This window comes from Onychomys torridus, chromosome 22 (assembly GCF_903995425.1).
Source record: "Onychomys torridus chromosome 22, mOncTor1.1, whole genome shotgun sequence".
NCBI lineage: Eukaryota > Metazoa > Chordata > Mammalia > Rodentia > Cricetidae > Onychomys > Onychomys torridus.
In genome coordinates, this window is record NC_050464.1 from 30098610 (window position 1) to 30120330 (window position 21721).

Here is a 21721-nt window from a genome sequence, read left to right on the forward strand (position 1 = left end):
GGCAGCCGCCTGTAATCCCAGCCACCACCGTGTCTGGTCCTCACTTTTGTTTTTGAGACAGGCTGGTCTCAACCCGTGGATGCTCCTGCTCAGCCCCCAGTGATGGCTGACAGGTGTGGTGGTCACTTTACAGACCGAGGCTTACCTCAGCGCCCTTCCTTGCACACCCCTTTCAACAGCCTAGTCTGCACCTCCTCCTGGCCCAGGCTTGGTCACAGCTGTCTTCTCTTCTGCCTAGCCTTACAGGCTTCCTCACACAGGATGTGGGATACAGCGGTTTTCACAGTTGGGCTTCACATTTTCACAACTTACTGACTGAGTAGCACGCCATCCTGACAGAGCTGTCTCGATTTTCTCTTATCGACTCGTGTTTTTTTGTTTTTTTTCTTCTCTCTGGCTTCCTGGTACATCTGAACCATTTCCTGCCTTGAGGAGAGGGATCACGTTTACGTCTCTTTTATCCCAAAGAGAAGTGATTGGTTTACCGGAGGATTTGTTTTTTGGTTTTTTGTTTGTTTGTTTTGTTTTGAGACAGCATCTGGTGTAACTCACACTGGCCTTGTACTTTGTGTGTAGTCAGGGGTGACCTTGAACGTCTAGTCTTCTGGCCTCTCCCTCCCAAGCGCTAAGATTTCAGGGGTGCCTCACCACATCCTGGTTTGTGCAGTCCTGGGATGTTGGGAACGTTAAGCTAGCTGAACCAACCTAGTGAGCCCCGGTCCTTTTGGGTTGGGCATGTGACCAGAAAAAGGGATAGACGGTGAACAGCAGGAGGGCCGGGACTCCCATCTCCCTGATTTCTAGCAGTGGGGGAAGCGTGAAGAGAAGGCTGCTCCCAGCTCCCAGAAGTCCGTTGCTCTTTGTCCAATTAGCTGGCCTCTGCAGAAGGTCTCTACCCTAACTCTGTGCTTCCTGCAGGCCGGCCCCCACCCCGCGGGACTCGCCCAGCCCCAGGGGGCTGTATCCAGCCCAGGGGCCCCATCGAACAGGTGTACCAGGAAATCGCCATCCTCAAGAAGCTGGACCACCCCAACGTGGTGAAGCTGGTGGAGGTGAGGAGGGAGGGTGAGGCCGATGGCCTAGCCCGACCCAGCTTTGTTCCTATCTAAACTCCTCATTGCTAAGACCCCTCGAGGCTGAGGACCTTGTGGCCTCACATACCCTCACGCTGTTGCTTCATGCCCGAGGTCACTTCCTGAAGACTGCTTATTATCACTCCCATTTTACAGATGCGAAAGTTGAAGCTGCTGAGGGTTCCGAGGCTTGCGCTTTGCCGACTTCTTTCTCTTTGAAGCTGGTGGGGTTTTCTACTCTGTGCACAGGTAGTTGGAACACAGAAGCAGCTCCAGATACAAACAAGTGAAATCCTGTGAGATAGCTCAGTGGGCAGAGGCCCTTGATGCCTGATACTGAAAGCCTGGTGATCTGAGTTCGAGCCCCAGAACCCACATAAAGGTGGAAGGGGCGAAACTGTCTCCACAAGTTGTCCTCTGACTTCCACATCTGCACTGTGGTAGTGTAAACACACACACAGGATAGTGACCAGCAACAGCAGTGATAACTAACAACCTTGAATCCCAGCTCTCAGAAGGCAGAGGAGCCAGATCGTGAGTTCGAGGTCGACCCAGCAGAGAGAATGAATTCCAGGCAGCCAGGGCAATGTAGCAAGAGCCTGTCTCAAAAACAAACAAACGAAATAGTAACCCTTCATTTGTAAACACTGGAGGAGCTGGATTCAGCCCATCCTATATTTAGCAACCTTTGCTTCAGTTTAGCAGTTCTCATGGTTTTTTTGGTCTCAAGATGGCTTGATGCACTTTAAATTCTGGAAAACTTGGTGTTAGCGTTTGGTCATTGTAACAAATACCTGGAAAACAACTTCATAGGAAGAAAGATTGATTTCAGCTCAAGATTGTTTACAGTTCATGTTATTCCGGTGTCATTGTGTTGAGCTTGACACAGAGCAGAAACATAGTGGCTAGGAAGGAGATAGATGGATGGATGGATGGATGGATGGATGGATGGATGGATAGATAGATAGATAGATAGGAGTCAGGGGGAAGATATCTTTAAGATGCATGCCTTTGAATTCACCTAGCTCTGCCTCTACCCAGAACAATATGCCAGTTGGGGACTTACACATGAGCCTGTAAGGGACATACTGTTTTTGACCTCAGCAGACTTCATTGTGCTGCTGTTCATTGGTTACACTTATTCATATGTATCCCATTAAAATAGAAACCAGAGCTGGACATGGTGGCTCATACCTGTAGTCCCAATGATGGAGGTGGAGGCAAGAAAATCAGAAGTTCAAGGTCAGCTCCGGTTGCAGATCCTGTCTCAAAACAAACAAAACCAAAAAACAAAAATGTAAATTGTCAAAGTTCTATTCATTGAAAAGTAATCACCCAGGAGCGGGAGGAGAGGGAGATATGTGGTTGGTATATAAAATGAATAAGAAAAAAATTAAATATAAAAAAAAGAAAAACAATATATGTGATAAAGAATAATTTTGTTTTTTGTTTTTTGAGACAGACTTTCTCTGTGCAGCCTGGCTGTCCTAGAACTCACTCTATAGACCAGGCTGGCCTCAAACTCAGAGATCTGCCTGCCTCAGCCTCCCGAGTGCTGGGATTAAAGGTGTGCGCCACCACTGCCCAGCAAGAGGAATATATCTTTTATGAATAGTAACTATTTTGTTTGTGTGTGTGCATGAGTGTATTTATGTAGGTGGGTGTACGTGTGTGCGTGCATGTGGAGAACAGAAGTCAGTCTTGGATGTCTATTCTCAGGAAGTGCTGTCTAACTTGTTTATTTGAGGCAGGGTCGTTCACTAACTAGGCTAGGCTGTCTGGCCAGCAAGCCCCAGGCATCCACCTGTCTCTGTGTCCTCAGCACTGGGATTACTTTTTTTTAAAGATTTACTTTATTTTATTAATTAATTAATTTTCTTTTTGAGACAGGGTTTCTCTGTGTAGCTTTGCACCTTTCCTGGAACTCACTCTGTAGCCCAGGCTGGCCTCGAACTCACAGAGATCCGCCTGCCTCTGCCTCCCGAGTGCTGGGATCAAAGGCGTTCGCCACCACCACCTGGCTTTTATTATTTTATTTTTGAGTATGTGTATGTGATAGGGTATGTGCACGTACTTGCTGATGCCAGAGGTGTCAGATCCCCTGGAACTGGAATTAGATCTGGTTGTGAGCTGTATGATGTTGCTGGGAACGGAACTCCGTCCTCTGTAAGAACCGTGGGTGCCCTTACCCCCGAGCCATCTCTCTATCCCTCACCAGCCCTCTTACATGGGCTCTGGGGACTGCAGTGACGTCCTTGTGTTTGTGAAGCAAGCACTTTACCGACTGGGCTGTCTGTTTTCTGAAACAAAAAACCAAAAAAAAAAAGAAAGAAAGAAAAAGGATTATTTTGACACTTTTACTGCTGGTTGTTCTCTCTCTCTCTCTCTCTCTCTCTCTCTCTCTCTTACTGTTTGGCTTACTAAAAGGCATCTGGATTCTCGGTCTGCTTTGGCCCTCAGCCCGCTGTGGTACTACCTTGTGCCTTCTGGACACTGGATGCAAGTAGAGAAAGAGAGTGGGGAAGGCCAGTGTTGTCTTAGTCTGCTTTTTAATTTTAGTATTTACTATGTATACAGTGTTCTGTGTGTCTATATACCTACGAGGGCACCAGATCTCATTCTAGATGGTGTGGGTGCTGGGACTTGAACTCAGGACCTCTGGAAGAGCAGCCAGTGCTTTTAACTACTGAGCCATCTCTCCAGCCCTGTTGTCTTAAAGTGAAAATAGTTTCCATTTAATAGTCCCCCCCCCCAGGTGATTTGGGAATCTCCAGGAGGGGCAGATCCAGTCTGGAGCACCTCTGGCCCAGCTTGCCCTGACCTGGGAAAGGATGGTCTTGGCTGTCTGAATGGGGCTTGGAAAGTGATCTTTGAAGTGGTTGTAACTATTTCCTGGTCAGCAAAGACAACAGAGGACATCATGTGTCAGGGCCCAGAGCCTCAATATTTGGGGAACATATCCCTGCCTATGGGAGATGGGGGATGCTATTGCCAATCCTTGCCTTGGGCCCATGGCTCCAGAACTCTAGGTGGACCCGGGGTCTGACTTTCCCTTGAGATGGATTGCGCAGCTGTACCTGCAGTCTTGTGAATGTTGGGTGGCTGGGGAAGGTGAGTGATGTGGAAGAGGTATGAGGCCTAGTCTAGCCGAGGGTCTTGCCCATGCCTCTCCTCAAAAGAGAGACAGTGGCGGCAAGCTGTTACCCTCTTTCCTGATGCCAATTGTGATCTCAATTCTCCGATGCTGGAGTTGACCATCTCAGCGGAAGCCCCGGAGTACATGGTCTGCAGGTAGCCCTGAGTCCTAGTGGGGTAGATTTTTCTCCCCAGGACCCCGTGCATTCGATCTCTCCACCCAACTTAGCAAGACCAAGCGGCCATTCTGTTTATATATCAGGTGTTTCTCCGGTACCCGCTATGTGCCCAGCACGTATGAGACCTCACCAAGACAATCAAGGTGGACATCTTGGGACCTGCCCATCGGACAGAGGCAGGAGCAGGCATGGAGACATGTCCTGCTAAGGTGGGGAGGTATGGGTTCACTTCATGGAGGGCTGCTTGAGTTCAAGTAGGGTTGAACTTTTTGTTTGTCTGTCCGTTTGTTTTTTCGAGACAGGGTTTCTTTGCGTTGTGCCTGTCCTGGATCTCGCTCTGTAGTCCAGGCTGGCCTCAGACTCATAGAGATCCGTCTGCCTGTGCCTCCTGAGTGCTGGGATTAAAGGTGTGTGTTACCATCTCCCCGGCAGGGTTGAACTTTTACCCCGAAACCAGGACCAGGGTTGAACTTTCACCCCGAAACCAGGACCTGTTCCTTGGAGATGGGCTGGATTGGCATCCAGGTGTGGGGACATCTTGAGGAGGACTTCCTCCTTCCTGCTGTTCTTCTCTTCAGGGTGTTGCAGACCTTGAGGCTAGGTGGACTTTGCTGTCACACTCTGGGAATTTGTGTCTCCCTCCTTGCCGAGGAAGAAGGACGGGAAGTGCGCCCCCCTGTGGGCACACACCATCACACACTTCCACTTCTCGCTCATATCTCTTCTTTCTCTCCTTGCTCCTGTCCCTGGACGGCTGTGCCATCAGGTCCTGGATGACCCCAACGAGGACCATCTGTACATGGGTAAGACTGCTTTCCTCTATCCACACTGAGGTAGCTGCATCTGCCAATGCCCAGGTGTCCCCTCGGCATAGCTGTAGTCCCGGAACCACCAAGGACAAGGTGCTTCTTTCCTGGTCCAGCTGGTCCCCACAGAAGCCTGCCTACCTGGCTTAAAGCAGGGCATGGGAGAGCGTTCTTGCTGGGACTTTGAACATCTGGGTCTCCTGGTCTTCATTTGCAGCCCTTTCTTTTCTTTTTTTAAAAAAAAGATTTATTTAGGAGTTGGGGATTTAGCTCAGTGGTAGAGTGCTTGCCTAGCAAGCGCATGGCCCTGGGTTCGATCCTCAACTCCAAAAAAAAAATTATTTATTTATTTAGTGTACAGAAGAGGGCACCAGCTCTCATTACAGATGGTTGTGAGCCATCATGTGGGTGCTGGGAATTGAACTCAGGACCTCTGGAAGAGCAGCCAGTGCTCTTAACCTCTGAGCCATCTGTCCAGCACTCACAGCCCTCTCTTGAGCACCTGTTGCATGTTCAGAACTGTTCCAGGCCCTGAGGACAGCGTGATAAGAAAGAGGACCTGCACAGCTGATATCCCAGACAGGAGAGACAGTGTTGATGAATACATGAGAACTTTAGGTATTTTAAGGGTGATTAATTAAGGTGATGTCAGGGAAGGTGGACAGACCACCTCATACAGGAGATGACCATTTAACACCTGAATGTCAGGGATTTGGCCGTGTTACATCTGGGGAAAGGCCTCAAGGCTTTAAGAACTTAAAGGGGGGGCACTAGATAAGTAGGGAGAGAACTCAGGGGTAAAAAGGGGGAGTTTGGGAAGCCAGGGATGGGCGTCTGGAGCCTGGGAGGCACTCAGAGATCTGGGTACTGCTCCCAGACAGAAGCTCAGGTGTGTCTTCAGAGACCTCATTTATAAATGGGGAGGACATCAGGAGTGATGGCACATGTCTTTAGTCCCAGCACTCAGGAGGCAGAGGCAGGAGGACCTGTCTCTGTGATTTCCGGGCCAGCCTGGTCTACAGAGCAAGTGTCAGGTCAGCCAGAGGCTGTGTTAAAAAGTCTTCAACAGAAGGCCAGGTGTTCAAAGGGTAGAAAACATCTCTGTTTCTAGGAATTAAAAGAAAAACAGGTGCTGGAGACATGGCTCAGCCAGACGGCCCAAGCTGGGTCCTCAGTACTTACGTCTGGTGGCTCACACGTGCCTGTAAACTCCAGTTTCAGGTGATCTGATGCCTCCTGGCCTCCACAGGCTCCTACACACACAGTGCACATCACCTCAGGCAGGTATGCTTATAGACAATGTCTTAGTCAGTGTTCTGTTGCCGTGAAGAGACACCATGACCGCAGCAACATTTAATTGGGGCCGGCTGACAGTCCAGGGTTCAGTCCACTGACTTCATGGTGGGAAGCATGGTGGCGGGAGGGTAGACATGGTGCTGGAGAGGTAGCCAGAGTTCTACATCAGGATGGGCAGTGAACAGGAAGAGAATGACACTGGGCCTGGCTTGAGCATCTGAGACCTCAGAGCCCGCTCCATAACACACTTCCGCCAACAAAGCCACACCTCCGCCAACAAAGCCACACCCACTTCAACAAAGCCACACCCACTTCAACAAAGCCACACCCACTTCAACAAAGCCACACCTCCTAATAGTGCCGCTCCCTATGGGCCTATGGGAGCCATGTTCATCCAATATTTATTTGTTTGTTTGTTTGTTTATTTATTTATTTATTTTGGTTTTTCAAGACAGGGTTTCTCTGTAGCTTTGGAGGCTGTCCTGGAACTCACTTTGTAGACCAGCTGGCCTCAAATTCAGAGATCCGCCTGCCTCTGCCTCCTGAGTGCTGGGATTAAAGGCGTGCCACCACCGCCCAGCCAAATAAATCTTTAAAAAAAAAAAAAAAAAAAAGCTAGGCATGCTGGCATACACCTTTAACCTCAGCACTTGGGAGGCAGAGGCAGCCACATCTCTGAGTTCGAGGATCTCTGAGTTCGAGACCATCGTAGTGAACATAGTGAGTTCTAAGCCAGCTAGGGCTACATAGTGAGACTTTGTGATAAAACAAACCCAGAAGACAGCATGCACTGTCCTTATAGAGTATCCTGGTTTGCTTCCTAGCACCCATGGTAGGTGGTACACAGCCACCTATAACTTTAGAGCCAGGGAACTATGATGCCTCTGGCCTTCAAGGGCACCTGCACACATGTACACAGACGCACATACATACCTGTAATTAAAAATAAGAATGAAGAGCTGGGCGGTGGTGGCACACGCCTTTAATCCCAGCACTAGGGAGGCAGAGCCAGGCGGATCTCTGTGAGTTAGAGGCCAGCTGGTCTACAAATCGAGTTCCAGGACAGCCTCCAAAGCTACAGAGAAACCCTGTCTTGAAAAACCTAAATAAATAAATAAATAAATAAAAGAATTAACTGAAGCTCAGAGCACTTGTGTGGCATGTACAAGGCCAAAGTTCAGTTCCTGGTCATGAAAAAACTAACAAATTTCCACCAACCACCCAACCCCAAGAGTGGCTGAGTGTCAGTGACTGAAATATAGACCCGTTTGAATAGTTCAGCTGCCGCCATTTATGGTGCTTGGGTGGGGAGAAGCAAGGTAGAGGAATTTTTAAATTGCAAGCTAAGACATAAATAACCAAGGCATGAAAGGCCAGTACGTAACCACAGCCCAAGGCAAGAGCAGATCTGCTTGGGTCCTGGTGTGACTAGAGGGCTGCATTAGTCAGGGGTCTCTAGAAAAATGGAATCCATAGACTGTACACACACACACATCAATGGTAGATTTATCTATACTGCCAATGGCTTTCACACTGGAGAGAACCGTATAGTTGCTCAGCCTGTAAGGCTGGGTTCCTCAGCAGTACCGGTCTGACACCCACCGCCTGGGGACTCCTGTAGGTCAGCTGGTCTTCAGTCTGTGTTGGAAGCCTGAAAAAGTTGGTTCTGATACATGAATGCATGCATGTGTGGTCATTCATTCCTGGGGCTCAAACCTAGGGCCTCACGTATACTAGGCAAGTACTATATCATTGAGCTATATCCCCAGCCCTCCTCTTACTTTTTGAGGCAGGAGCTCATTAAGTTGGCTAGGCTAGTCTTGACCTTGCTCTGAAGCCCAGGCTGGCCTTGAATTTGTGAGCCTCCTGTAACAGTGGGGATTACAAGCCTGTACCAGCAGGTACAGCTTTCCTTGGCTATTTTGAGTTCTAGAAATAAGTAGGGTCCTGTGGCTATCAGGAGGTCCTTTGCCTCCTCAGTGGCACCCAGTAACACTGAGCAGCTTTGGTTGGGTAGATTGTGTGTGTCTGTCTCCTCAGCCCCTCCCAGGATTCATTTCTGTGCTTGGAATATCTAGAGAGGTGGCTGGAGGGTGGGGGTGAGTGAGGAGGAGGAAGGCAGATTTTCAGTGTCTCAATATGACAATTTACCTCCTCTTCTCCACAGTGTTCGAATTGGTCAACCAAGGGTGAGTGTTTATCTCCCAGGCATAATGCCAGGCTTCACCTTCAAGCTGAGTGAGGGGAGTTGGGCTCTGAGGGAGCGGGTGAGCCAGGGCTAGCTGGATCTGGTTTACATTGTTTACCCGTTTGTGTCAACCTTTCAGGCCTGTGATGGAAGTGCCCACGCTCAAGCCACTCTCTGAAGACCAGGCCCGATTCTACTTCCAGGATCTGATCAAAGGCATTGAGTACTGTAAGCCAGGCCTGTGTGGGAACTGCTCACCTCTGGGGTAGTTAGCATCCCCATTAGTGGGCGGTAAATGGAAAGTATTTCATTTCCCCGCTAGAGCGGAGGAGGCTGGGAACATGGGAGTGTGTGAGCTGCAGAGGTCTCTCCCACACGGTCCAGGGGATTGGCGGGCTATGCTTTGGCAATGGAAGCCCTCCACGCTGCAGAGAAAAATGAAGAGCAGTGACACTGAGCTTTTGTAGATGTGGGCACACGTGTGCTCGTGCGTATGGAGGCCAGAGGACCTCAGTGTCTTCCCTCGGGAGCGCTCTACCTGTTTTAACATTTATTTATTTATTTTTATGATGAGAACAGCCCTTTTTATTACTATATTGTGATAGACTACAAAGACAGACAAAATTTTTTTTTTTTTGAGACAGTCTTTTTTTGGTCTGGACTTCACCATGAGGGCCAGTAAGGCCTAGGGATGCATACCACCATGCCCAGCATTTTTTTTTTTTCCCCAACTGGTGCTGGGGACCAAACTCACATTCTCATACCTATGAGCACTTTACTGATGGAGCCGTCTCCCCAGCCCAATAGTGAGCTTTAAAAATCCAGCACTTTCTATGCAGACCAGACACTACAGCGAGGGCTCTATTTGTATCAGCAGCCCGAGGTGGGGATCCTCCTTCCTCCTGGTACCCTGGTTTCCTCACCTGTGACATAAAGTGTCTCACCAGGGATCAGCCTGTAGCGGTCAGTGATTCTGGTTCTGAAGGGCTCCTGTTGGCCACTGTGACTTTTACCCCCTACCTATCACAGATGATGGTTGTGACAGTTAATTGGGAGAAATGAGAAACACATTTAACACAGAGCGAAGCCCTGGACTATTAGTCTTTTTTTTTTTCCCGGTTTTTCAAGACAGGGTTTCTCTGCGTACTTTTGGTGCCTGTCCTGGATCTTGCTCTGTAGACCAGGCTGGCCTCGAACTCACAGAGTTCTGCCTGGCTCTGCCTCCTGAGTGCTGGGATTAAAGGCGTGTGCCACCACCACCTGGCCTCTATTAGTCTTTTTACACCACCAAGTTCATCATTACCCCAGAATCGGCACTTGGGACTTTCAGACCATAGGGTTATCTGCTTCTTATATCCCCTGAGAAGCCAATACCCTCGTTCTGTTTTGTGGTTTATACTTCAGATGAGCCTGCTCTGGCTTAGTTGACTTGCTGACCATGATGACCATTGGTAAATGAAACTGTATTGGATTGTCACAAATCTCAGTGTGCCTGGCTGGAAGCCAAACTCAACAGAAATAGGCTGTGACAGGTGGTTAAAAATTGCTGTAGATGGTTGGTGTTTTGAGAATGGTTTAGACGTCCTTAAATACACTTTCCCCTTATCAGTCAGAGCATGTGTAGGGAGGCTGGGATCTGGGGCTGGGGAGGTGAGGCATCAGGGGCATGCTGGGCTGAGTGGCTAAGTAGAGATTCTCATGGGCTTTTCCTGCCCCCTCTCTTCCATTGGTATCCTCCTCATCTAGTACACTACCAGAAAATCATCCACCGGGACATCAAACCTTCCAACCTCCTGGTGGGAGAAGACGGGCACATCAAGATAGCAGACTTTGGTGTGAGCAATGAGTTCAAAGGCAGCGATGCCTTGCTATCCAACACCGTAGGCACACCTGCCTTCATGGCACCAGAGTCGCTTTCAGAGACACGCAAGATCTTCTCAGGGAAGGTAAGTTTGGATCTGCCGAGTTCTGCCTGTATATCAGGGTCCTTTGGTTCTAAGTAGAAAAACCCAGTACAGAGATGTACAGAGATGTACAGAGAGCATGCCCACTGGGTCACGTAGCTGGTGAATCTCATCAGGCAGATACAGGAACTCAAACAAGGGATCTCCCCATCTTTGTCTCTTTTCTCCTGAACTGGTTTCCCTGCAGGTAAGCCAGGCACCAGCACCTCCAGACTGCTTTCCATCGGGTAATCACCTTCAGTAGCTAGACGTCTTGCTCCGAATAGCAACTGCAAAGAAACTGACCAACCACCATGGCTGGGGGAGTTAGGATTTCATTGGCTGTGCCAGTGTGTCGTGTCCCAACCAAGGAGGCTAGGAGACGGGGCTTGCTTCACACCAAGAGTGTGGATTAAGAAAAGATGATTTAGCTTTTATTCCCAGCACTCTAGAGTCAGAAGCAGGTAGATCTCTGTGCATTTGAGGCCAGCCTGGTCTACAAAGCAAGTTCCAGGACAGCTAGAGCGGTTATACAGAGAAACCCTGTCTTGGGGAAAATTAAAAAAAAAGAAGAGGAGGAGGAGCAGGAGCAGCAGGAGCAGAGCGGCAGGGGCAGCAGGAGGCAGGAACAGCAGGAGCAGCAGGAGGCAGGAGCAGCAGGAGGCAGGAGCGGCAGGAGGCAGGAGCGGCAGGAGGCAGGAGCAGCAGGAGGCAGGAGCAGCAGGAGGCAGGAGCAGCAGGAGCAGGGACAGCAGGAGGCAGGGGCAGCAGGAGGCAGGAGCAGCAGGAGGCAGGAGCAGCAGGAGGCAGGAGCAGCAGGAGCAGGGACAGCAGGAAGCAGGAGCAGCAGGAGGCAGGAGCAGCAGGGGCAGCAGGAGGCAGGAGCAGCAGCAGGAGCAGGAGCAGGAGCGGCAGGAGGCAGGAGCAGCAGGGGCAGCAGGAGGCAGGAGCGGCAGGGGCAGCAGGAGCAGGAGGCAGGAGCAGCAGGAGCAGCAGGAAGCAGGAGCAGCAGGAGGAGGAGCAGGCAGGAACAGCAGGAGGCAGGAGCAGCAGGGGCAGCAGGAGGCAGGAGCAGCAGGAGCAGCAGCAGCAGGGGCAGGAGCAGGAGGGGCAGGAGCAGCAGGAGCAGCAGGAGCAGCAGGAGCAGGAGCAGCAGGAGGCAGGAGGTTCCCCAAGGAGGTTGGAGACTTAGTTATCAGACCTACAAAAACATGTTGTGTATCACACTGATCTCTCTTTTTCTTGCAGGCCTTGGATGTTTGGGCCATGGGTGTGACATTGTACTGCTTTGTCTTTGGACAGGTAAGAGGGTGGCATGCCCTATCTTATGACTGCTGTAGGTTGCTGGTCCCCATGCAAGGAGACAGTTTTATTTGCAAATTGTATCTCTACAGCTGAATGAGTAGTTAAAAACGATCCTTTGTAATATCCATATCTCTGATGATGTTCTCATCTATATAAAAATGTTTGAATGAAACAGAAAGATCAACAGAGACTATGGAGAGTCTAGAGAGTTGATGAGTTTAGAGCACAGACAACTAACACTCCACCTTTCTCCATTGCGAAGCCTGAGGCAGACAGCACTAATCAATCACTGCATTCTTTGCAGCCTTACTTAATACTGGCATGATGTTCTTTTCATCAGAGTGTTCCTAGCCACTATTGCTGGGGATAGAATGGGAATGGGAATCATAGTCCGTGGGGCATTATTGATTCAGGGAGTGGTATTTTGTCTGCTTGTTGTGGTTCTTTTTACTTTCCTTTTTCTTTCTTTCTTTTTGTTTGTTTTTGTTTTGTTTTGTTTTATTTTTCGAGACAGAGTTTCTCTGTGTAGCTTTGCGCCTTTCCTGGATCTTGCTCTGTAGACCAGGCTGGCCTTGAACTCACAAAGATCCACCTGCCTCTGCCTCCTGAGTGCTGGGATTAAAGGCGTGCGCCACCACCGCCCGGCCGGTTCTTTTTTCTACTGTCTCAACATTATTCGTGTTCAGAGGCACCTCTTTTTTCGTGTGTGTGTGTGTGTGTGTGTGTGTGTGTGTGTGTGTGTGTGTCTTTGTGTTTCCTTAAATAGAGTTTCTCTATGTAGCCCTGGCTGTCCTGGAACTCTCTTTGTAGACCAGGCTGGCCTCAAACTCAGAGATCCACCTGCCTCTGTCTATGTCTGGTTTTGAAACAAGATTCTTAAACTTTCCTCCACAGGAGCACAAGCTCAAAAAGAAAGAGCCATGCTTTTATTGCTCACAGAATCAAACTCCAGTTCCAAGGAATCTTCCTCCCTCTACTGGTCTCCAAGGGAACTGCATGCAAGTGACACATGCTTACATGCAGATACATATATATATACATACATATGCACACACACATACATACATATACATATATATACAAATATATACACACACATATATAAAATAAAAAATATATCTTTAGAACAATGTTTAGTTTAATATAAAGTTGAGAGAATTTGGGCTGGAGAGATGGCTCAGAGGTTAGGAGGACTGGTCCTGAGTTCAATGACCAGCAACAACATGGTGGCTCACAACTGTAATGAGATCTGGTGTCCTCTTCTGGTGTGTAGGCAGAATACTGTATATGTAATAAATAAATACATCTTTAAAAAAAGTTGAGAGAATTCTGTGGCAAAAACCCACAACACTGCCACCTGGAATCTGCCATTCTATTATAGTATCCACCTATCTCTTTATCATTGTGCCCCGCCCCCTTCAGCTGGCAGTCAAACCCAGGGCCTTGTACATACTAAGCACCATTTGTACCACTGAGCTGCACCTCCCCCCCCCCCATTCAGTACTTACGTTTTACAATCCCTGAGAAGATAGACAGAACCAATTTCAGTTTTCATTAGTTCAGCGGATCTTTACCGTGCCAAAGACATCCTGAGAATGCTAACCAGGAAGCCCTGAGCTGGTGTTACAGCTTCAGTAGAAAGGAGTCAGTGACTGTGATGTCAGGACTGAGTGCCCAGCTGGGGCATGATGTGCTTGGCAAGAAGGAGGTAGGTCTGCTGCAGGGAAAGCCAAGGGAGGCCTCTCAGGTAGTTTTGGTCGGATGTGGCTGGAGAGAACAAGCCATGCTGTTGATGATGGGGAGGTCATTCCCAGATAGAGGGTACCATGGATTGGATGTCTAGTCACAGAGAGTCTCCTATGGCACCTGAGCCAGGCTAAACTCTGATAATAACACACGCACGCACGCACACACACATGCATGCACACACACGCAGCTTCCTGACTGCTCTCTGAGTAGGTGGGTGGGGAAGCAGGTAGGAAACTGCAGCTTATCCACAAAGCAGGTCCGTGGTGCGGTTGGTAAGGGCTGGAGACCAGCTAGACATTCCTGTTACTTCCCGGATTTGGGGATGGCAGTTGGTTCCTGCTTCCTCTCTGTCTGGGCCACTGCTGTTCATTTCTCTGCTGTGGTCCCTGAGGAGTGACCCAGCACAGCTGGCCTCTCTGAAGGACACAGGTGGCAGCCACTGACCACCATACTCCCTGGCCTCTCCGCAGTGCCCTTTCATGGATGAGCGGATCATGTGTTTGCACAGTAAGATCAAGAGCCAGGCCCTGGAGTTTCCAGACCAGTGAGTAGAGCCTGTCTGTCCACCATCACCTCCTTCTGATTCCTTCGCGGTCCGGTCCCTGAGTTTTCTGTGACCTACCCATGATGTGTCTCTACCCCTCCCAGGCCTGACATAGCCGAAGACTTGAAAGATCTGATCACCCGAATGCTGGACAAGAACCCAGAGTCCAGGATTGTGGTGCCTGAAATCAAGGTACTTGACTGCTGCTGTCTAAGAAGCTAGTACTTGAGGCCTGTGGCCTGTGCTTGGAAATGTTTGGCTCAGCCCTGTCCTCAGCACCACACCCTCCTGGCATCGCTGCCTTCCCATGTCCTGGAGCCTCTGGGCTGTTGAGTGTTGCCGGGAGCGGGGACTGATGGTTGTTTCCACTGTGGCATCTGTGACCGAGCAGCTGGGCTGCCTGCGCTTTTTCCCATTAGCTCCTACTGATGGTGTCCACCCTGAAAGGGTGATGGGGGTAGGGGCCTCTGTGTGCTCCATGTTCGGACTGCTGAACCTCAAGTCCTTTCTCTAATATATATATTTTTTTAAACTTTATTTTATGTGTATTGGGGTGAAGGTGTCAGATCCCCTGGAACTGGAATTACAGACAGTTGTGAGCTGCCATGTGGGTGCTGGGAATTGAACCCGGGTCCTCTGGAAGAGCAGCCAGTGCTCTTAACCGCTGGGCCATCTCTCCAGCCCTCTCAAGCTCTTTCTTTGGCCCCGTCAAAGATGTAGGCCGGTGAGGACCTGCAGAGAGGGTGGGAGGAAGTTAGTGGGTAGTTCAACCTCCATCTGCTGAATTCTGCTCTGTAGTAGAAGGTGCTTTGAGTAGAAGCCTTGTCCGCCACTCCACACTCCACTGTCAATACCAAGTACACACATCTGGCCCTAAAAAAAACAAAACAAAAAACAAAATCCCAAGATGGGCTGGGATGTCACTCCGTTGGTAGAATCATTGACTGGCGTGCATGAAGCCCCGGGTTCTGTTTCTAGTACTGTATAAATCAGACATGGTCACACATGCCTACAGTCACAGCATGTGGGGGTGCGGAGGCAGGATCAGGTTTAAGGTAACACAGTGAGTTAGAGGCCAGCCTGAGAGATGTGAGACCGTGTCTTTAAAAAGAAAGAAAGGGTTGGGGATTTAGCTCAGTGGTAGAGCACTTGCCTGGCAAGCACAAGGCCCTGGGTTCGATCCTCAGCTCAAAAAAAAGAAAGAAAGAAAGGAAGGAAGACATCTGGAGATATGCTCCAAGGCTTCTGAGGTGCCTGGTCGCTTGAACTGGAAGAGTGTCTTTAAGAGGGTCCAAATGTCGCAGATAAGGACTCGGACCTCAGAGAGGGGGCCCGGGTGCTCTTCAGAGTGTGCCCTTCCATCTGGCCCCACCGTAACACCTTGCTTCCAGTCCTGTGGAATGGGAAAAAACGCGCTTGTTCAGAGCACAGCCTCTGTTGTCAGGGAGAGTTAGTTGCTGGGGACCAGTGGGTGTTCCTGGGGCAGCTGGGCAAGGCTGATGCCAGATTCTGGTTGTTCCTGCCGTGGCCAGGGACCAGATGGAGATCTGCCTCTGCACACATCACAGCTCTGTGGCACCCACCCCACCCCCCATTCTCTGCCTCTGCTTTTCCTCATTTCCTCTCACCTCACCTACGCTCCCTGCCTGGATCACCAGCTCTCCCGCATGCCTGACCCAGGCCCCGGCCTCTCTCCTTCCTGCATGCCCCTTCCTGGGCACTGCTCGCTGGCAGGGCCTTGTGGGAGGCCGTGGCGCCCGTCCCTCACCCCTCCTGTCATTCGTTGAAGACGCACCCTTGGGTCACGAGGCACGGGGCCGAGCCATTGCCTTCGGAGGAGGAGAACTGCACGCTGGTCGAGGTGACCGAAGAGGAGGTCGAGAACTCAGTCAAACACATTCCCAGCCTGGCGACTGTGGTAAGGCGGGAAGGTCCCACTGACCGAGAGCAGGAACTGAGAGGGCCTGAGGCCGGGCTGGGCACACTCCAGATGCCTGGGAAGCAAGCCGATGTGGGAGCTGAGAATCAGCATCCTGTTGGGAGTCACTCCTGAATCATAGCCACTCTTAGGGCCCAGGTAGTCCTGGGGCTCCCAGATTTCTATAGAGATGGGTAGCCCCCTGCGGGCATCATACCCCTGGATCTTCTAGAATTCCTGCTTTCAGAGCGTGTTAGGGGAGAGGAGACAGGAAGATGAGGGCAACCAGACCAGAGTCAGCAGCGGGCCTGGAGACGCAGCATCCAAGACAGGGTTCCCAGCTGGTAAGGGACTCTAGAGCAACCTGGCTTGTCCCACATCTGCCACGTGGGTGGTTCTCAGTGCCAAGAGCTCCTACCACACACGACAGAAAGCTCTTCCCGATCGTATGACACAGGGTTTCGCTGGGGAGACACTGGGCTCCTTTTTATGGCCTTGAATCTGGGTCCTGGCTCAGGGAGAAGGCAGCTTGAAGGAGTAGTCATTGGCAGCCCCCTCGGAGGGTGTCTGGTTCCAGGAGGGAGATGGGAGGCCCAGGGTTCAGGCTCTAAGCATCCATAGCCTTCTTAGAAGCCCAGGTTCTGTTTGGCCGGACCCAGCCCCAGCAGACAAGTAGGCCCCAGGCTCTACAAAATTAGCCCCAGCCTCAAGAGTCCCTTCGGGGAGTCTGGGAATTGGCCCCTGCTCCTTTTACTCGCCTGCCCTCTCTTGCTTATCCCTGTGCCTCCTTCAGAACTTGGGCTCCAGGGCTGGGCACTCATCCATGTTTCTTCTTCCCCCACCCGGGGCTCTGCATGACCTCTCTAGACTCACCCACACCCACTCACCTTTCCTAGTCCACTCTTCACCCACACTCACCTCGTTCTGTGCCTCTAGTGGGAGAGGAAGCTGGGTCTGACCCTGTGCCACTGTCTTGAGGGAAAGCATCATCTGGCCTGGGGGTCTGGGGTAGGTGTATGTGACTGGAGTGATGCTTCCTGAACCATCTGTAAGTGGTTCCTCAGGGAGGGGAACAGCCATGAGCACAGCCCACATGTTCTTTGCCTTCACTGGGAGGCAGGTGGTCATGCCAAGGAGGGCGTGTCGGATGTCATAATGGGGATGATGGAGGGACACTAGACCCTGTGATGGATCCAAAGGGGCTTCCCTGAAGACGTGTGTAGTGGGTAGCCATCCCACGTCTGACACCACCAGCGTCCAGGGTCCAGGAACCAAGAGAGCTCCCCCATTCGGATCTCGGGTCTTCAGGGGTCCTCTCTCGGCTCGGCCTTGTAGGCGTGACAAGTTACCGAAGCATCAAAGAGGGTGGTATTTCCAGGTCAAAGCTGGAAGGGCTACCCACTACAGACGTGGATAAGGGGGCTGGAGAGAGGTCTCAGTGATTAAGAGCAGCTGCTCTTCCAGAGGACCCAGATTGGAGTCCCAGTAGTCAGAGCTTACAGCTGTCTGTAACTCCAGTTCCAGGGGATCTGAAACCTCTTGGCCTCTGCAGGTACCAGGCATGCAAGTGGTGTGCAGATATACATGTAGGTCAAACACTCAATCATGTAATATAAAAGTTAGAAAAGAAGGAAATGGATGAACACAGAGTGGCAGGATATCACCTGCTGAGAGGGAGCAGAGGTGTAGACAGCTGAGCGAGGAACAGTACAGGCAACATCAAACAAGAAACTTCCAGGGGCTGGAGAGATGGCTCGGGCGGTTAAGAGCACTGGCTGCTCTTCCAGAGGTCCTGAGTTCAATTCCCAGCAACCACATGGTGGCTCACAACCATCTGTAATGAGATCTGGCGCCCTCTTCTGGCATACATGCGGGCAGAATACTGTATACATAATAAATAATTTTTTTTTTAAGTTGTTTAAAACAAACAAAAAAGAAACTTCCAGAAAGCCCACATTGTTGAAGCCTAAGGAAATTTGCTTATTTTAATTCTCGACCCCAAGAACACAGGAAGAGCCTGCAGGGTTGATATTAGGGGAACTAGAGCAGGGAGGAGGGGCAAGTGCTGGGAAGTATGAGGTCTAGACCCCTCTGAGTACCTGTCATTCCTCACATAATGAGTGCCATGCCAGTCTTGAGATGGCAGAGATGAGCTGGTACCGGTTCTCGGGGCTCCAACGTTTTGAGAAAGATGGACCCAGAGAGCAACCTTCCCATGGGATCAGAGACCAGTGCAGGGTGTGGGAGGACCCTACCAGAGCCCAGAGGAAGGGGACTGTCGATCACTATAAATGCCTTGGGGACATGGCTTTTATTCTCAAGTGACTCTCCTTGCCTTTGACCATTTCAGAGTGAACTGTTCATTGGCATTTGGGACATTTTCAATACTGTACCATCATCTCCCTGCTGATGAGATGTTTTCATCACATCAGAAGAAACCCTCATTCCCCCATTCCCCATCTCCCTCAACGTAGGTGATCTGCCTTCTGCCTCTGTTGATCTGTGCTGGACATTTGGTGTCCATGGACTCCGGCACTCTGTGTCCGGCTTCTTTCACTTAGTGTCCGATTTCCCAGGCTCACCCATGTGGTAGCGTTGCTTCATTCCTTTGGTGACTGGATACTCAACTGTACAGATGTGCCACCATTTTTACATTCTCCAGCCGATGGACATTTGAGTAGTTCTACCTTTTTCTAAGTCAGTGCTTATTTTTCCTCTAACATTTGAAGATTTTGAAAGAATTCTATGTATATGTGTGTGCGTGCACGTGTGATTATATGTAGATGCACATGCTTGGGATGCCACATAAGCCCAGCAACCTGAGTTCAGAGCCTCAGAACCCGTGTAAACTGTCAGACTAATCTCAGCACACCCTTACGAGGAGACGTGAGGCAGACAGGAGAATCATCTGGAACCCCCTTGCCAACAAGCCTGGCGCACACAGCAGTGAACAGCTAGAGAGGTGGGAGGCAAGGCCCAGCAGCAGGGGTTGTCCTCTGCCTCTGCATACGTGCACCCCCACATCCACACACCGCAAATAAAAACTCTAAAAACCTTCTTAGGGGCTGGAAAGATGGCTCAGCCAACCACACCCACATCGAAGCTCACAATTGTAACTCTAGTTCCAAGGGATCCACCGCCCTCTTCTGGTCTCTTCAGGCAGAACATCTATACATATATTTAAAAAAAAAACTTCTTTAGGGGCTGAAGGGGTTAGGAATGCTTACTGCTCTTGCCAAGGGCACCTGCACCCACGTGGCAGCCTACATTTATCCATAACTTCATTCTATAGGAACTGGCACACTCTTCGCACCTCCAGGTGTGTACACAGTGTACATACTTATGTAGGCAGAGTTTCTCTGTCTTGGCAGCTGCTCTCAAATAACCATTCAGAGACTTATTATTAATTATAAATGAACGGCCAATAGCTCAGGCTTGTTACTAGCTAACTTTTTTTTTTCCCGAAACGGGTGTCTTTGTATAGTTTTAGTGCCTGCCTTGGATCTCGCTCTGTAGACTAGGCTGGCCTTGAACTCACAGAGACCCACCTGGCTCTGCTTTCTAAGGCATGCACCACTGCCGCCCAGCTAGCTAACTCTTATATTTTAAATTAACCCATATTTTTTTATCTACCCTCTGCCACGTGGCAGTACCTTCTTTCAGCACAGCATGTTCATCTTGCTTCTCTGTATCTGCTCACACTCCCAAGACTCCACCCTCCTTCCCAGCATTCTGTTTGCCCTGAAAATCCTACATAGCTATCAGCCAATCAGCTTTTTATTAACAGCGATAGTAAAGTATTTTCACAGTGTACAGAAGGATTATTCCATAATATCCCCCCCCCTTTTTTTAAAGCTGGGCGGTGGTGGCGCACACCTTTTTTTTTTTTAAAATTTATTATGTATACAGTGTTCTGTCTGCCTATAGACCTGCAGGCCAGAAGGGGGCACCAGATCTCATTACAGATGGTTGTGAGCCACCATGTGGGTGCTGGGAATTGAACTCAGGGCCTCAGGAAGAACAGACAGTGCTCTTAACCTCTCCAGCCCCATTTCCCCCTTTTTGTCTAACTAAAAAAGGTTTTAACTTTAACAAAGTAAAATTATATATAACAAAAACCGTTATTAAGTATTAATTACAGTTTGTATTTGGCAAAATTAGAGAAAATACTATCTATCTTATCTTTGTGAATCTAACGTTTTATACCTAATTTACTTTTTTATGATTTCCTTAGTTCTGATACTAAGGAAAACTGTAAGTTTAATTATTTAGTCTTTAACTCCATCAATGACCCCTGAAGGGTATAATGTTACCTAATGACAGAGACATCAGCTGCCTAGACAGTTGTCCAAAGTTCTTCTGTAACATTGGGGCATCCAACTCTGGCCTACATGCCTAGTATATCTGACAGACATTTCTGAGAAGCGGGGAATTTTGAAGGATCACCCTGCCTTGTCTTGGCAGAGTTTGGCAGTCAATTTTTGTGTCCTGGTGGTCCAGTTTGAACAGTATACTGTCAGTAATTGAGGCAAGGGTAGTTTCTTTGCCCAAATGACTTGCTTTTGCCATAAACAAATGAACCATATATGGAATTCCTTTGATGCCCATCATCTGCTCTGAAGTAGATTGGTGCTGTCAGGAGCAGACATGTATCACTGCCATGAAAAGCCTTAGGTTATTAGATGTATTGAACGCCATATTCTGTAGATCTTTGATGTGTTTGAAGACCATCTGTCTATCTAAATAGATCTGTGTATGATCTTGTAAACATACCTAACATGACTATAAGTTTGACTATTGTAGATGACTATTAATATGTATTTCTTTTTTGTTTTTGTTTTGTTTTGTTTTTTTCTTTCTCGAGACAGGGTTTCTCTGTATAGCTTTGCGCCTTTCCTGGAACTCACTTGGTAGCTCAGGCTGGCCTCAAACTCACAGAGATCCACCTGGCTCTGCCTCCCGAGTACTGGGATTAAAGGCATGCGCCACCACCACCTGGCTATATTTCCTATTTTTACATTATATATATATTTTTTTTTCTTCCAGAGCTGAGGACTGAACCCAGGGCCTTATGCTTGCTAGGGAAGTGCTCTACCACTGTGCTAAATCCCCAACCCCATACATTATATTTTTTAATGAACTGCATAAACACAATACCCTAAACAAGAGTAGAAACATAGTATAATAAAATTAACTTTAAATTTCTATCAATAAACTAAATCCATGCCAGTGTAAAATATTTTGAGATTAATAGCTATTTTTGTTTTGTTTTGTTTTTCAAGACAGGGTTTCTCTGTGTAGCTTTGGTGCCTTTCCTGGATCTCGCTCTGTAGACCAGGCTGGCCTAGAACTCACAAAGCTCCACCTGCCTCTGCCTCCCGAGTGCTGAGATTAAAGGCGTGGGCCACCACCGCCTGGCAAGATTAAAATAGATCAGTATTCTACTCTTTGATTTCATCATTTCTGTATCATATCCCCCTTTTTTCTTTACAAAGAGATCTTTGAATTGGACTCTTTGTTTAGCTTTTTTTTCTGACTATGACCAATAACATACATACATACCAGTAAAGCATTCAAACACATGA

General features: G+C 49.2%; 1 protein-coding gene across 4 annotated transcripts in view; it reads left to right on the forward strand.

Annotated features, from left to right (window-relative positions):
- Positions 1–21721, forward strand: part of Camkk2 (calcium/calmodulin dependent protein kinase kinase 2) — a 55251-nt gene that overhangs the window by 25642 nt on the left and 7888 nt on the right. For all 4 annotated transcript variants that reach the window (XM_036171706.1, XM_036171705.1, XM_036171703.1 and 1 more), the window contains exons 6-14: positions 919–1052; positions 5154–5190; positions 8657–8678; positions 8817–8905; positions 10424–10623; positions 11869–11922; positions 14145–14218; positions 14323–14410; positions 16008–16136. In XM_036171706.1, the coding sequence (XP_036027599.1) occupies positions 919–1052; positions 5154–5190; positions 8657–8678; positions 8817–8905; positions 10424–10623; positions 11869–11922; positions 14145–14218; positions 14323–14410; positions 16008–16136 (827 nt within the window). The remainder of the gene's footprint in view (positions 1–918; positions 1053–5153; positions 5191–8656; positions 8679–8816; positions 8906–10423; positions 10624–11868; positions 11923–14144; positions 14219–14322; positions 14411–16007; positions 16137–21721) is intronic.